The sequence below is a fragment of the Fopius arisanus genome, unplaced genomic scaffold (assembly GCF_000806365.1).
Source record: "Fopius arisanus strain USDA-PBARC FA_bdor unplaced genomic scaffold, ASM80636v1 scaffold00022, whole genome shotgun sequence".
Taxonomy (NCBI): domain Eukaryota; kingdom Metazoa; phylum Arthropoda; class Insecta; order Hymenoptera; family Braconidae; genus Fopius; species Fopius arisanus.
The window spans coordinates 1,379,179-1,396,218 of record NW_011887761.1 but is presented as its reverse complement, the minus strand read 5'-3'; the positions used below and the strand labels follow the sequence as shown (position 1 = coordinate 1,396,218).

Here is a 17,040-nt window from a genome sequence, read left to right as displayed (position 1 = left end):
CTTGTTTCTTTTTCGCAGTCACAATGCGCTCAAACGCTTCTGGACCGTCGAGAAGAGGAGAGAATGTGTGATCACTTGATAACTGCAGCACGAAGACGAGACAATGTCGTTGCAAGTAGATTAATGGAAAAAATTCGTAACATTCTGTCAAATAAGCATGGGGCATGGGGCTACACAGATCCAATGGCTGCCAAGTGAGTATTCTTTATAATTATTCTCGCCCCCTTGAAAATAATTCAGTAGTGGATAGATGTAGAAATTATTAATTTTCCTCTGACATCAGAATAAATTAGAACCACTACATCTATTTTAAGATCATCTTTTAGTTAATAATATCCGTGATTTGAAGGAAGATGATAAAATTGTCATAAATACATTTTTTATGGAAAAGAATACAAGCTACAAAAAATGTATTTATGAAAATGTCACTGTCTTTCTTCTGTTCAAAGATATTTTACAAAAACTGGTCTAAGAAAAGGTTCTTTACCGTCGTTAACCATTTCATAGTAGAACTGAATCGAAGGAAAATTACAATATTAATTTTTATGATTTGAATTTTCGTTTGAAGATCTATTGATCATGATCCAGAAAATATTCCACCAATTAATCTCCAGTAAATAAGAAAATGATCAAAAACTGCCAACATATTCTGATGAACTTGATTTCGTTCGGAATGGTATTTTTTCTTCATTAAATCATCAATTTTCTTTATCAGAGAAAGAAACTGACAAATCAGAATTTAATGGATTTAATTTTTAATTAAAAAATTCGCATCTCTATTGTCATTAAAAATTGATATCTGAACATGAAAAACTCAAGAAATTCGTCGACAACTCACGAAAGATGATCCATCGACTTGCAAACGATTTCTCTTAATTATTTATCGCAACGCGATATCTGGACGAAAGAAATCCAAGTAAAATGAATGATTCTAAAGAATGGTAGCCAATTCGAATTTTGAATAGAATTTCACTATTGAATTCAATAAAATAAATGTAATATTGGCTCATCTCCAATATCAATCATCTTCAACAGCATTAGCTTATCTCTTCACAACTGAATTATTTGAATTCGTTTGCTTGATGCATGCCAAGTGTCACGATACTCACCTTTATCAAAGTCTCGACGAACTTAACAGATTAGCCGAGTACTGGAAGCTAGACGCCTGGGAGGATGATGCAAGACGACGTAAACGTTTTGTACACAATCCCCTTGGATCTAGTCATCCTGAGGCAACATTAAAAGCAGCCCTGGAACATGGTGCCCCTGAGGATGCAATTCTCCAGGCACGAGAGGAGTTTCATGCACACTTGGCAGCATCACGTGCTCATCAGCAACAGTTACAATCCACTGATCTCATGGACGATAGTGAATTACTCTCTGACGATAGAGATCTTGATAGTGACTTGACTGGTACGTCAAATTCAATTATAAATTCATTCATTCCGGCATTTACCACTAGAATAAATAATTATTTTCCATAATTCATTATAAGGTCCAGTTAATATCAGCACCAAGGGAAAACTAGTTGCTCCTGGTATTGTCGCACCTGGAATCATCTCCATAACGTCCACGGAACTTTATTTCGAAGTTGATGAGGAGGATCCTGAATTCAAGAAAATCGACAGTGAGGTAAGTGAAGAATAATTATTTTAATTTATGGAGATTGCATTTGAGATTGTTCGACCCTGCGTCGTTCATTCAAATTTCTATTGAAGTAGATGAAGATGTTGCGAAGATCTGAAACGTTATATCAAGTTTTTAATTCAGTAACGAAAAGGTGACAAGTCTTTGACAGTAACTTATATCTAATATAAAGCGCCATTAAAACTCATGGATATCACTGCAAATTCTTCAATTTATTTGAATTTTCAGTGTTCGATAAATCCTTACTGTTAAACTGCATTGAATTTGCTATAAGATCGCGAATTTCGTGGAATTTTTAGGAAAAAATAAAACAATATTTTACCGTTTGTTTAATTTTTCCATGAAATTCGAAATTTTCCGTCATGGAATGTATCGAAATTTCAGTAGAATTTTCATTTCTTTACTTCGTAAAATTTATCTTCCTACCATCAAACTCAAAATTCAAACTACGCATTTTAAATGATGATACACCTTATAAAAAAATATGCATAAATAATAAGGAATATATTCGCCAAAGAATTACAATCCAAAAATGATTACAAGAAGAAAAAAGAGTTCTGAAATATATTATTTTCCATAAACAAACTAACAATAAATTTTTAAAAGCCGAAAATCTGGCCACTGAAACGTAATAATTCTCCAATTTCGGAAAGTCTTCTCTTTCTGAATTAAAAAAAAAACAGAAAATTTCTATAAATTCGTTTTTATAGCCGACATTTCACTCTACAAAATAGATACTACGAAAAATAGCACTATCTCTACACCATTCCGAGATATTCGTTGCCTTTCCCTTTATTTCTGTGTTGCTGAATTATAATAATTAGAATCATGAGAGCATCACGGAAAAGAGAGTTACAAGAAAAATTGTAACAACCAATAAGTTATGAAATATATCGGGCAAGTCAATCGACTAATTTTTTTAAGGCTCGGGTGGATTATCTAGAAAAGATCATTTACTCCGAAATTCGGATTCCTAATTACTTTGACAATTAACCATTTTTTCCAATAATTGTTAGCTAGCGTCCTAACGGTTGTCAACAACGAGGCCGCTAGCTAACAATTATCGGAAAAAATGATTAATTGACGGAGTAATTAGAAGTCCCAATTTTGGAGTAAATTATCTTTTCCGGAAAGTTCATCCGGGCCTTAAACGAATTATTAGCAATTCGTGCAGTGAGAATTACTCCATGTATAAGCTCAAATCTAGGGAGAGTGATTATCATATATCGGTCGTAGATCTTACGTTTGTAAAACCGAGGAATAAAACAAACAAAGGTAAGGACCCCATGGGGGCCTGGACTGATCTTCAGGGTCGGCAATTATGTGCCTCCTGCAGGGTCCACGTATATCCTTGCATACACAGTCCCTTCCCCTGTCTTTCGGTTCTCCGTTATCTTCACTCTTCTACCTCCCAGAGTATTCAAAGTTCTCTTCTGCCTGCATAACCAGCACTTCACAAATTTCCGGAAGAATCGAGTTAAATTGAATTAAATCAACGGAATTTAACAATAACTTATTAAAAGTTAATATTATTTTTTGCAAGAAGTAACATCAAAGACACTATTCTTATCTCTTTTATGAAATTATTTCAATAGTTAAAGGACTCATGGCTATTCAGTAGTGAAAAGATCAAATGATTCAAGTCGATTTTTGTGAAAAATGAGTCTATTACTGAAATCAACTCTCGAGTGTATGATGCACCCCTCACAGGAAGGCTTCAAGCCTTAAAACATTTCTAATTACTTTTTTGTAATGAAATATAATAGGTCAAGTTGCAACTTCTATTCCAAACGAATTCTGTCAACACACACGACGAGAAAAAAAATAATCATTTGAAAAGGGAATTAAGTAGACATAGCGTGAAACATAATTCGAGTAAATTTACCAAATTTTGAGAAAAAAATGGCTGTAGAATTCTATAGGTGGACCTATTAATATGAATAATTCCATCAGAATCTTTCATTTTGCAATTTGTTTGCATAATTCGGAAAGCGAAAGTATATAAAAGTGCAGTTTAAATGTATTACAATACATCTATTACAAAAATTCCAATTACAAAAAAATTAATTATTTGAATAATTAAAATAACTAAAATAATTGGATTGATTTATACACTGGATGGTTCCAACGAATTGAATTAAAAAAAAAATAAACAATCCCCGAGTTCCAACGTTTCCACAAACTAATTAGTTTTAAAAGATGAATGACTTATAAAAAAAAAACGAATTGCCCCATGCGTTCAGAGTAATGATGGAGCAATATTTTATTCACACAAACAGACAACATGCAAACAAGTCTTCAAAATTTCTGCAGAGCGATTGACAATTCCGAAAAACACGGAAAAATCATGAAAATTCAACATTCAATTTAGAATGAGATGATTAGAATGGCTACCCAATAGATTGGGAAGTTGAAAAAAAGGAATAGGTCGATTCTGGCGTATCCAGACCGGTTCGCAATTTCAATTCAATATCGGCCCCTTCCGCCGCGGCATATCGCTGGATTCGCGATTATTTCAGGCACTCGTTAGTCTCTGAAATAAAAAATTCATGTGTGTAAGAGAGAAAGAGTGAGAGGAAGTAGGATGAAATGAGGCGCCGGGGCTGTTTCGTAGAAAGTTGGGCGATGGATCACTCGATAGTCGAGTCGAGACTTAAGCGATCGTAATGCGCACGCAGGCAGATATACTGAATGGTGGCCCCAGGGGAGAGTCAACGCAAAAAAAAAGTTTACTTGCATCAAGTATATATCCTATACTTTCAATATTTATTATAATATAGTTGTTTCAAGTATCAATACACAATACTTATTTGAGTACATGGATTATGTCCGGAATAAGTATCTTCATATAATTATTTTAAGAATATTTTATGTTTAATTGTAGTATACACCATTTTTGCATGATATTGATGGCCTTTTAACAGTTTTTTGAAGCCGAATTTCGGTCCTTTTGCGTCCGAATGGAAGCATTGCAATCTTTTGATTTATCAATTTTCTAATCTTGCCTGGAAATGATTGAGAACCGTAAAAACATGAAATTTGAGGGCCATGTGTGTGAAACATGAAGGATAAACGGATAAATCAATTGCAAAAAATCTGAATTTTTGTCAGTTCGTAGGTCCTAATATGGAATTGATCTGTGCTACATTTCAGGTCAATCGGTCGAGTAGTTTTCGAGATAGTGGTGATTATTTCTGAATCGTTTTTTGAAGATATTTCATTTCACTATCCACCCGATTTCATTTATTTTTTTGAAATGTTCGTCTCAATGTGCTCTACATAGATCAGATACAGATAAGATATATAGATCTACAAAATATTTTGACACGATCTATCGAATTGGTAAATTTGTTCAAAATTCTCGGAAATTTCTTATGATGAGGTATATGAGTTGGAAATGTTCTTCCTGGAATATTTTTTTGAAAAAAAAAAACAGAAATATTTCGAATATTCAGTATACATATAGATATACAAACATCATTTTCAAAATAATAAAATCCAAAAATCGAACGATTACAAAGCTCAATATAGTTGAAATAAATATACTGATATACTTGATTCGAGGATACTTATTTCCATGTGAATGCATCATTGTATTTTTCGTAATGGAGATACGAGGATCGCATCTCCATCCCCTGTCCCATTCCCACTTACATCCACTCGTCTTTTTCACATTTTATCGCTCATTTATCTCTCTATAATAAGTTGCTTTCTCGATTATCTTTATTTGGTTATTTTCTTGAGATTAAAAAAAAATTTTATTATAATTTTTTTATTTTCTCCTGCTTGTATAGTGGCCGATGCAAACGTATTTGTCGTGATTTATCGTTTACACAAGACCTCTCTCTGGCGAATACGTAAAGATAGCGAATATATTCCGTACGATTACGTGATGGTGAATTATTGATTATCGGTTGAGGGCATTGATAACTAAAGCAAATAATGATACGCGCTTTTTATTTATGGGATTCTTTTGGCATTGTGTGAGGGAGTGCAGAGGGAGAAATTCTCTTGAAAATTTATAATGCCAGCAGCAGAAAAAATCGTCGCCTTTTACCAATACCAGCGAAAATCGGTGTTAGGATTAGAAATTGTAGTGGGTAAAGTTCTTTTTCTTATGAGAAACTTTCCCTCAATAAGAGGTAAAAATTTGGGGGATTGATAGTAGGAGTGCAAAATTTTTTTTGAGCGAATTTTTTGAGTTAATTGATGAGTTAATCAGGAGCAAGAGATTTTGTTTTGTTTCCTATAACTATTTATGGGATTAAACTTTCTTTGGGGTCTCTGGGCCCAATTCTGTAACAAAATGGTAAACTAGGATAGGTACATTTTTTTCAAGGCCTGGTTTCAGTCAATATGTCGAAATTGAAGGAACTTTAGGGTGGATGCAGGTGGAGTGGGTGGAAAGGGTTGTCGTTCAGGTTCAAATAAAAAAGAGCACTGCTCAAATTTTACTAACAAATATATTTTCTTTCTATATTATTAATTAACAATCTTTGGCTTACAACAATGCGATGATGTACACTGATTTTGTTGATGCACGGTATAATTGAATGTTGAGTTTCTCGTGATTTGTTAATTAAAGATGCAGCTAAAAGATTAAAAAGGTTGCGTGCGCTCTTATGGCCCCTTGATTTGGACTCTATTCCGACTGATACGCGAAAGACAAGTGATTTTTGGTTGAGAGTCTCTTCCGGATTTTCCCACTGACCGTTAACCCGAGGTATCACAAAATTTATCGAAATGATCTAAATATCGACCGTGAAATCGCTGGAACGTTGCGCTCTGTTTCAAACACACATTTTTTATAGAACAAGATGAGAGCTACAAAAAGGTATCTATGAAAATGTCATTATCTTTCTTCAATCTCGGGAAATGGGCTACAAATTGGCCTTGGAAAACTGTACTTATCCTATTTTACCACTAAACAATGGAATTGGATTTTTTATTTCAATGCAATTATAGAATAATCGTATTGAGAAAAATATGAAAATATTATAAAGTTCAAAATTTTGTGCCCTGAACTTGTCACAGAATTTTATGGAATATTTTAATTCTAATTGATTAACAAATAACAAATAAAAAATTATAATTTCATTCCAAATGATTTCATTGAAATATTCTTCGAAGTAACACTTTTCATAATTTTTTATTTTAACTCAAGTGAACCTTCTTTATATGCAAGGCCCAGTTCCATGAGCTTCAGGTAATTAACCTGTCAGTTAAAGGGTTTAAATAGCTAACAAGTCTTGGTGCACCCGTATTTAACCCAAACAAATTTATATTTCCTGAAGAAATCCCCCACTGAATTTTTATCAGTAATGATATATGTTGTAGCTGTCGAAATTACAATATTAAAATTTTACCAGTTTTTATACTGGCTGTAAATGGCGTAGCTATTCAATTCGAACCAATAAATCGTGTACATTAATATCAAAATTTATGCCGCATTATTGAAGTTAATACGAGAAATCAGAGAGGGAATACTTACAAAGGTGAAAAATCAATCAATTCAGGGAAGAATCTATGATCTTATTTACCATTCATTCAAAGGTATTTCAGTTGAAACCTATTTCCGTCTACTAATCCCGGACATAACATAACAAAACCACCTTACCCAAGAAAAAATGTCTTCCTCTTTCTCAAATTTGATATAGATTCTAAAATACAGAGATATATTTTTTACGGGGGAAAAATGGCAAAAATTGCAGTCTACACAGAGCGAAAAACTCACTAAAAATTACCGATCTTTAGAATTAACCATTTGGTATAAAGTTGTCATAGATTGTAAAAGTTATCTAGCTGTTTGCGAAAAATGATGAAATGAAATTGATGGAACGACATTTGACAAATTTCATTAAGCGGTACGGAAATTTTCCTGGAACGGCAGACACACGACATGATTACCAAAGGATTACGTAATTTATGCTGAAATGTTCTCTCCGTGACTGGAAAACCGTTTGAGAATAGTTATTCAATGGTGGACAAAAAAAAGAAAAGTGGAGCACGTGGATTGACAGGAGGGCGTGATCCCATGTCTCCGTACCATAGATTCCCCATCGTTGTTGAAAAAATGTATTCTCTCATTTTTTCCAGAGCAATGCATATGTATGACATCCCCGCGGCATTTGATGTATTACCAAGTGACGTTATAATAATGCAGCAATAATTACTACCAGGCTCGTTTCACGAGCGTGTACTCTAAACTATACTTTCGTGTCATTACCCCCTTGGCCACAAAGTTTTATCAATACCCTATGATCTTAAAGCGATAAATCATTAAAAGGTATTCACCCGTTGCTTCTGGTTGGCAGTCTGTCAATGACCATTTGATGTCATATTTATTTATCTACTATTTAATGAGCTAGATTTTTTTCACATTATAAGAATGAGTTACCGATCATTTCTCGTCATTTTCATCTTCCAACAAATTATCATTCTTTTACGAGTTTATTTATTCATAAAGGATTATTCCTGAGTTTATAAAATAATCATGTAAATAAATTGCGACAACTCTGCACGTGTTGGTAGTCAGTGGTGAGAAGGTATTGCAGCATCAGCAGAAGGCAGTTGCTATTAGTTAGTTTGGGAAACATCCATCAATTGGTGGGGCCGAACCCTTTGGGTTATTGTAGCACGTGAAATGCGGGTGAGTGAGACAGTTGAACCTTAAAGTATAAAACATTCAATGTTTGTGAAGCGCCTTTTACAGAGCCATGAGGAAGGCGTGTTCACTTCCAACAAGCCAAGGTAATTACTGCTATTAGGTTGGACATTACTCTGGTGGTCCGCCAATCTACCTAGCACTCCATCATATCGAGAACCTTTGGCGATGATTTTACTCTGTCGTTTTTTCTATCATTGATGCTCTTTTGTTAGTCTGGAACAAGAACTCATTGCGATAAGAACGCTGATAGAATGATTAAGTTGCATCACAGCTATCGAAGCTTCCTCACAGTCACCGGTAGTTTAATGAATTGTCGAGGTAGTGGGATAAAATGTCTTCACCATATTTTTATAAGCGACATTCTTCGTCCAACCATACAGTGATTTTTTGGATGTTCCAGATTGTCTTAAAATTTTTTTACAGTGATCTGGCACATGAAAAAAGTATTTCAGAGTTTTTTCACAATTTTCACTTGTCGTACTTTTTCTGTCGAAAATTTAATGTTTCAATTAAAGTAATGCGTGATAGAATGATGGATAAAATCGTATATTTCGTAACAAGTGCGGAAAGGGGATTTTTGTCATGTGGGATTCTACCACTCGTCTTCAGCTCACAAACTTCCGACACGTAAAAAATTAATTTATGTCATTGCGACCGGTAAAAAGGGTTTCTAACCTCGCTTCGCTCTCATAAAAACAGGTTTTTGGCCACAATGACATAAAATAGCATCATTCTGACTTATTCGCGTTATAAACTCACATTTCGTTAGAAAATACTTTACTCCCTAGAGTCACAATATACTATTTTAACATTACCGCTACGTTCACCTCGTGCCGAAAAGTGCCTTTTCGTTTACTCGTGAATAGAAACTAAGCGGAAAAACTTTTGCTTTAGTAGTAATCGAAAAGAGCACAGTTCGGCACGAGGTGAACGTAGTAGCAATGTCAAAAAATATTGTTCGACACATGTGAGCCGGAAATTTCCAGTTTGTCTGATTGGCAGCCCTCGGCTTCGCCTCGTCTCACTCATATTGAAATATCCTATTTCTTCAAACTTTACAGAATGTGTTTTGCTCTGCTGCATATTGTCTACTATATTTTTAGTATAGTTATACTATATTATATTTTACTATTTTTTATACTATATACTATATTATATTTACTATTTTCCCATACAGTACAGGACGTACTGGTCTTTATTATTCTTCGTCTGGGAATCGGTACTTTCTTCGAACTCGAAAAGGTGAAAATCACTACAGAAAAATATCGTTCATGACTAATATATGTCATAGGGATTTTTCAAAATCCCCATGGGACTCATCCTGAAATATACTATATTATCTGATATGCGTGCTCGCATATCAAAAGTTCGTATTTCAAAACGGTTTACTGTGCGTAAAGTGGCCGTTTTCCGTCCAGCCTATGTTCCGATGACTGAAATCGGCAGATATGACAAAAAACTGGATCCACATGTGTGTCATCCACTCATATCCTACGTTCACGCCATCCCACCACTACACGTGTGATAAAGTGCTACTTTACGGATTAGTCACGCAATACACTGTTTTCAACTGTATTTGATTTTGGAATGGAGAAAATAGATTGATATATCGATAGTGATGAGATGTGGCGGCTGAAATGGCGGCTATATATGTTATATGTATATACGGGCATATATGGATATATGGATATATGGTGAGTTGGTGAGTTGGGCGTTGACTTAGATGGCGATTGGCGATCGGCGATCGGCGTTCCGGCTCCGGGGATGTGAGGTGACGGATGGTGGCCACCTGTGGATTCATTCACTAATCTCCTCGCTAAGCAAACAGCCCGGGCGCACCCCGTCATTACCGTTGACGGCGTAAGTAGTTCTCCTGCCTTATCCCCACTCCTTTCCAACCATTCATTTTTTTTTCTTTTCCATTTGTTTTCACCAAACTATCATCACCATACCTCTTCCAATATTTATCGTGCGCACCCACGTTCCTTCTCACTCTTTATATCCACCTTTCGTGAGTTTTAAACATACGTATTAAAACGCCCGGATCATTTTCACGTCACCACACCATTTCGCCACATTGATTTTCGATTTCTGTCGGTACAATGGTGGGTCATTATCTTTAACACCGGTTGCCATTATTTTTTCATCCTTTTATTGGTGGACGGCAGCTGCTTTTTAGCGGCAGCTGAATTGTTTAACAAATTATTGTTTATTTGACGGAATAACTTCATGCCCCGACAATATCGTTGGGCTCGGTATTACGTGAAATTTTTAATGTGATTCAATTATAATGATGGAGATGTATTTTTTGCTGACGTTTTTGTTGATTTAAATGTATATTTGCGAATTGATAATGAAATCGTTGAATTACGTATTTCAGGTGTCAATTACGGAATAATTCTAACTCGGGGTACACTGGGGGGAAATTATATTCGAAATTTTACGCGAAATAAGTGGACATTTTGACCAACTACAAAGTGCCATAGCATTTCTGTAGAATTCTTCATTGACAATTTAATTCATTTCGTAAATATTCTCGTAATTTCCCATTTTTCGGTAAATGATGATAATGTTGAAAATTCAGGCAATAATATCCCTGGATTTTTAATCGATTGAAAATTCAATTGTATTTGTTATTGAATTTTCACATGCAGTTATAATATTCAAGCTTTCATTGAAAAATTAATTATCACTCAACATGGAAAATCCAATTTTCTTGGAATTTCAAGATGAATGAGAAATTCAGTTAGCGTTTTTAATTATCAAATTGAATTCAAAGTCGCATTATTAAAAATTCCGATGGTTTTGCAAATGACTTTTCAAGATATTTCTAAGACATAATTTTTCTTGAAAGTGTAAATTATTCGCGTCTGTTGAAGCGATTATTAATTCGACGGAATGATTTTTCATGTAGACTCAATTATTTATGCGTTTTTTCTACAGAGCTAAACTAGAAGAACCGAAAATGTGAACAATAACCGCCGAAGTATGACGGCAGAATCTCCATATTTATTTTGAAAATTGCAGATACTCATCTATATTGAGCAAACAAAAAGGCCATCAACTTTCTATTGATTTGGGAATCTGTGAATCTTCTTTTAGTTAGTAAATTTCTTTGAAGAAGTATTTTTTGAAACAAAAGTGTTTATTCATTGAAGCAAAAAAAAACTAATGTTACTCTACTATATTTAATACTTTTCTCATTTCCAAAACAGATTTAAACTTAAAGATCACTTGAACCTATAAATCTTTTTCGCTTGAAGCCTGTTCAGAAATTTCTTATAGATTGTTTCATGAATATGTTTCGAGCGAATGGTTTCAAGATAAATGTGAAAAATCTTTCGAGTTAATCCAGAAATTGTCGTAACCACGCATAATTCACGATTTTTTCTACAGAAGATACGCGCCAAAATTTTTTGGCACTAACTTGCAAATAAATTTAAGAGTCCGGACGAATGTAAAAATTCTTTCAGACTGTGTTATAAATAACCGTCGGACGACTAAATTCAGAAAATAATATCAAACCGCTTATCTATGAACCGTAAAATGGACTAAACAACTCGAAAAAAAAATATTGTCCTCAATTTTCTTCGATTTTAGGATCACGAGAATATTACGACAATCTCAAATTTATTGTTATTTATCAACATTTATTTCAAATTCCCGCCGCTGCGCTGCCTGAAAAAATCAACTTGCAGGTTGTAACGTAGAATTTTTTTTCGAAAATTTCAAAGTTTTAGAGTCTTCAAGATAATTTCAAACAAATTTACAACAATTAGAATGATTTCCCATAAATGATTATAGTTATTTAATTTTTTAAGCACTGGAATTAGTCATGCCGGCCACGGACTATTGCGCAACTTCCGAAATTTAGCAAAAACAGTTTATTGGCAAATAGCAAAGGACAAAAATCGGTTCCAAGTTTCTCCCGAAAGTGTTTGTCCGACTCTTTTGCTCAACTCACTCGATATATATACTCTTCCATATACTGCCTCCTACGACTTATCGTCTAAAAATTGGTATTACATACTTCCCAAACTCGAAAACTTGAAAATCACTATGAAAAAATATTCACCGAGCTCGTGGGATGGTTTTTTTTCACTCGTGTGGTTGGTCAGTTCTGGCCTTCAGCTCGAACGCCAACTCCACACGAGTAAAAATCCCCATTCCAACAGCCCGGAAATATACTATATTAAATGATGTATAAAAAATAGTTTATTCAAGTAGACTTTTTTTTTTGTGAGTAGACGATTCCTCTGCTCACAACCCAGTAACTCAAGACCTGCAGTATACCTATGAGAAAGTATTTGCGAGACGATAGCTCAGACGCCGCATGCACCCCATAATTAATGATCCATTGGATCGTTTGTTATCCGATGCCTCTTGGTGAGCAGCTGGTTATTTCGTAGAAATCGAGATCGTTGCACTTTATCGCAGCAGGTAAAGTGTAATCTACCTGTGGGGTCTGTGTAAGACAGATTCACTATTGGAATCTTGATGGACTTGAAAATTATTCATATGATGTTTTTTCAATGTTATATTTAAAAATTAGCCCAGGAGCGTGTAATTGACTGAGTTACTCGGTGATTCTTCCGAGATTGGGGGACAGCTTCTGGCTTTTGTAATGAATCTGGAGGAATTTAATTTCTTTCCACTCATTTTTTTTTCTTGCTTTATTTCAGGAAATTAATCACCACAAAATTCATGCACTTGTGAGTATTTAATAATTGATGTGGAGATTACTTACTTTTTTATTCGGCCAGACAATAATTTATTGACAAGTTGCTACAGTTGGTGCGTTTGACGTTTTAAATTAATCGAAATAATTGAGTGATTGATGTTTTTAATCCATTGACATCTTCATTAATCAGTTTTGCATTTGGCTCGGATAAATAATTGAACAAGTCCAGACTTTTTTTGACAGGTCTCCCATGGCGATTTACTATTTACTATTTATTTCCTGAAGGATTGTTTACTGCCAATGATGCAGTTACTGACTGTAGAAGGCGTACTTCCACTTTGAAAATGTTTTAAAAATACTTTTCTTATTTTATTAATTTAATTTTCATGATTTTTCTTTTGTCAATGTAAATATATGTGGTAGAAACGTGAATACAGGAGCTGGTCTGATTTTCTTGAAATTTCAAAAATCGTAATCTAAAATTAGTTGAAAACGTCTGAAAATATTTTCTGAACGTAACGTTCAGATAGCTCAGAATTATCTGCAAGTTAGAGATTTATTATTCCCTCAGGAAAGGTTTTTACGACTTCTTGGGCCAGAGTTTTGAGGAACCCCTGAAAAGGATTATCCAATTTCGACTGAAGGCACCAACTGACTAATTAAATAGCTGGATTGACTTCAAAATTTTGATCTGTCGTTGATTAATTAATGATGAGTAGACGTGGGTGGTATGACAGTGTCGGAAATAGCATCTCGGGATGAAATGTCACCAACTAGGAATTAGGGAAGAAAAAAAGAGAGATAAGGGAGAAAGATTTAAAAAAAAAGTAAGAATGAAAAAAAAATATGCAGGTATCAGTTGTTGGCGAGATGAGGAGTGAAGATAGGCAGAGGGAACGGGAATGTGTCTTGTGACCTGTTTGGTGAATAGCTGAAGGTTCAGGATGAGACGGGAAAAGAGAAGCTGTTGGGCTGAGGACCATACGTATCCCATAATTTAGTGATTATTTTGACATGGGTATGAACTCCTGACAGGTTGTTGGCCTTACTCGCACCCTTTGAAATCTGAAATATCGCTATTTAAATGCCCACTTACCTCTAACTAACAATCAGAATTGTTTACCAAGTTTTTTTTTTAAGTAACTCTCATTATTCACTTCTAGCTGCAATAACCAGCAGATCCTAGACTTAACTTAGAAGTTGATGTGAACTTTTTTTTGAGTATCAGTTTTTGCAGGAAATTTTCTCATAAACCGGCTCAAAACACTTGTTCGCAAAATAATTAACAATTATTATTGATTGAGTTTACGAAAATATTACACTTTCAATTCTGCGGATTTATTGCATCAATGATTTATGACCAAGAAATTGTAACAAATTGATTAATGAAAAATCGTTTGTTCATTGATCGTAATAAATTTGTTTAAATCATTAATTTCCAAAGGGGAATTCTTTCCGAAAAAAAACGTTCTAAAAATTCTAATGAATAAACAATATTTCTTTCAATATGTCTTTAAAAATGTGATTGTTATGATTATTTTTTTACATTGTTAAATGTAAATTAATCCAAATATTTAGTGACTGAACGTATCAATATTTATAATAATAATCGAATCATTCTGATGAGAATGTTTGCGAATTACACACGCGTTGCAACAATTTCAATACCAATGTTCAAAAAGATTGTTTTCAGAATTAATTAATGAATGTTGAATTTTTAATTTGTATTATAAATTAATGAAATTGAATTAAGTAGTGAAATATAATTCCAAATTGGAATTGAATATTCATCATTACAAATACATCCTTTTTTGGACTGAATCGAACATCTATTCGATAGCTCGAATCACTATACAACACCTGAATGAATTGAATAATTTCAAATTTCTAGTTGATCCACTGTTTCTGAAATTATGAAAAAACTCTTTCCTCTTCAGAGTAAAGTTCACAGTAAATTAAAAGCTAAAAATGAAAATAGCTCATCATACTTGGAATATTTATTGACGGACTGGAAGAATCGATTGGAAAAAGATTGAATGAATACGATCACTTGAACTAATAAATAGGGAAGCCCAAGTGATTAAGCACAGCTGATAATTGACTTAACGTCTGGACCTTCGTCACTTTGTCTCGTGTGGTATGTATCTTAGCTCGGGAGAGAATTAATTGACAACATTGAGGCCAGTAGCCAAAAATAAATGGCTCCAAGTAAGAGATATGTGAGTATACCTGAGTCTGAGAGCAGGGGACCACTAAAATTCTGGGAGTTTCCAGTTTTGAAAGATCAATCTGATGAGAAGACACCAGACACTGGAGCGTTGCACCGGTTTACTTCTCAGCTCGTTAAACCAATCTCGAGGATAAAATACCAGGAATCCTATCACAAAAATCCACTTAATGTTTTTTCAAATCAATTCACTGAGATAACAACGTTAATTTATGTAGATATATTTTACATTTTTATGATGTTGGTTTATCTTTGTTGGTTTATCTCTCTTCCTTTTTTATTCTTTATTTCCGTGAGTCTCTTCATTTCTCGTGTTAGCAGGTGAATTAAAAAATTTATGAATTGAATAATTTTGGGGGTTTTCCGTGGGAGAGAGCGAGAGGAAGAATGTTGGGCGCGTGGTTGATATCATAAAAACTGGGAGGGAGGTCCTGCCTCGGGCTCCAGGAGAGGCGACGTATAAAATTTTGAATTATGGCGCAAGTTAATTATACAAAACATTCAATTATATACCTCCGAGGAGGAACACGGACATCAACGTCACCCACACCATTTTTTCTCCCATCGAAAAGAAAAATCCTTCTTAATTCTTCAAATTAACTCGATCTAAAGGCTATTTATTTGAATATTTCCAAGAATTTCTCCATTTTAATTACCACATGATTTATTTCTACATAAATTACTCAAGGGGTTCTATATTTTTCATGAAAAGTTTTGCTTGAATTTTTTATGCTAGTTTGAATTATCGTGAATTCCCGATCTGTTGGGACCTCGAATATCGGAAAGGAAATTTTTTTTTTCATAATCGCTGTATATTACAACTACTGGGTTTTTGACAATGTACCAACCAAGAAAAAATTTAAAAAATGGGGTTCTCTGAGGTATTCCCTCAATTTAGCTGATTTAGATCGTGTGATTTTGAGTGGAATCCATTCGAATCCTTTCCAGTTTTTTTTTCGGACATTAGAAATTTGTGATTCATTTAAAACTCTAGAAATTACGAAATTTGGAAATTTCAAAATTCATACCTGTAATTGATAATCCGCAATTTGACATTTTTTAATTTCCTCCGTGTGTTTTTCTAAGAAACGCATCATGTACAATTTCCTGACGCAAGTTAAAGTGGGGAGATTTGAAAATTCAATGATGAAATTCTCCGACATGTTTTACCATGATAAATGATTAATTATTAATTTCGAATCTGAAGTTTCCAACATGCAATTGGCATCTGCAAAGATTGAAAATAGGTTCCATCACTAAGGGAGGCATGAACGAAGTGTCAGATTTCGAATGTCAAATTTAAAATTGTGGTTTTGTTAGTTTATCAGTTGGAATTAAAGAATAAACTCATCGACACGTTGAGATTGCCAAGAAAATCCGGAAGATATTAGCTGACTAAAGCCTGTTAATTTCTCTCCCACACTTGCAGCTCTCGACCTCTTCATTCAAGTTATTAACCATCACACGTAAATAATCATTTATTTCACATGTGAGTTATTTATACCACAAACTATTCATACATTCTACGTGAAGGGATAAAGATGAGGCTCAAGTGTGTATGAGAGTGGTTGGAGTATTGCGGGAGAAACTCTCCAGGCTGGAGAATTATGATGGCACTATAATTTTTCCGCCACTGGCGTCAAACACGTATGTATGCACAAGTTGAGCGATAAAGTATGTATCTTCATGATCAATGTAATTTTCGCGTAACCGTTTGAATTAAAATCCCACGGAATTCTTGCATTTTTCATTCCACCAACATTCTCAGATTCTCTGATTTTTCATTGATTCAAGTTGATGGAATTTTATTTCCATACA

At 34.2% G+C, this 17,040-nt stretch overlaps 1 protein-coding gene across 4 annotated transcripts in view; it reads left to right on the top strand.

Moving 5' to 3' along the window:
- rg (rugose) overlaps positions 1 to 17,040 on the top strand; it is a 126,531-nt gene that overhangs the window by 36,809 nt on the left and 72,682 nt on the right. For all 4 annotated transcript variants that reach the window (XM_011301440.1, XM_011301443.1, XM_011301444.1 and 1 more), the window contains 3 exons: positions 19 to 194; positions 1,121 to 1,413; positions 1,496 to 1,632. In XM_011301440.1, the coding sequence (XP_011299742.1) occupies positions 19 to 194; positions 1,121 to 1,413; positions 1,496 to 1,632 (606 nt within the window). The remainder of the gene's footprint in view (positions 1 to 18; positions 195 to 1,120; positions 1,414 to 1,495; positions 1,633 to 17,040) is intronic.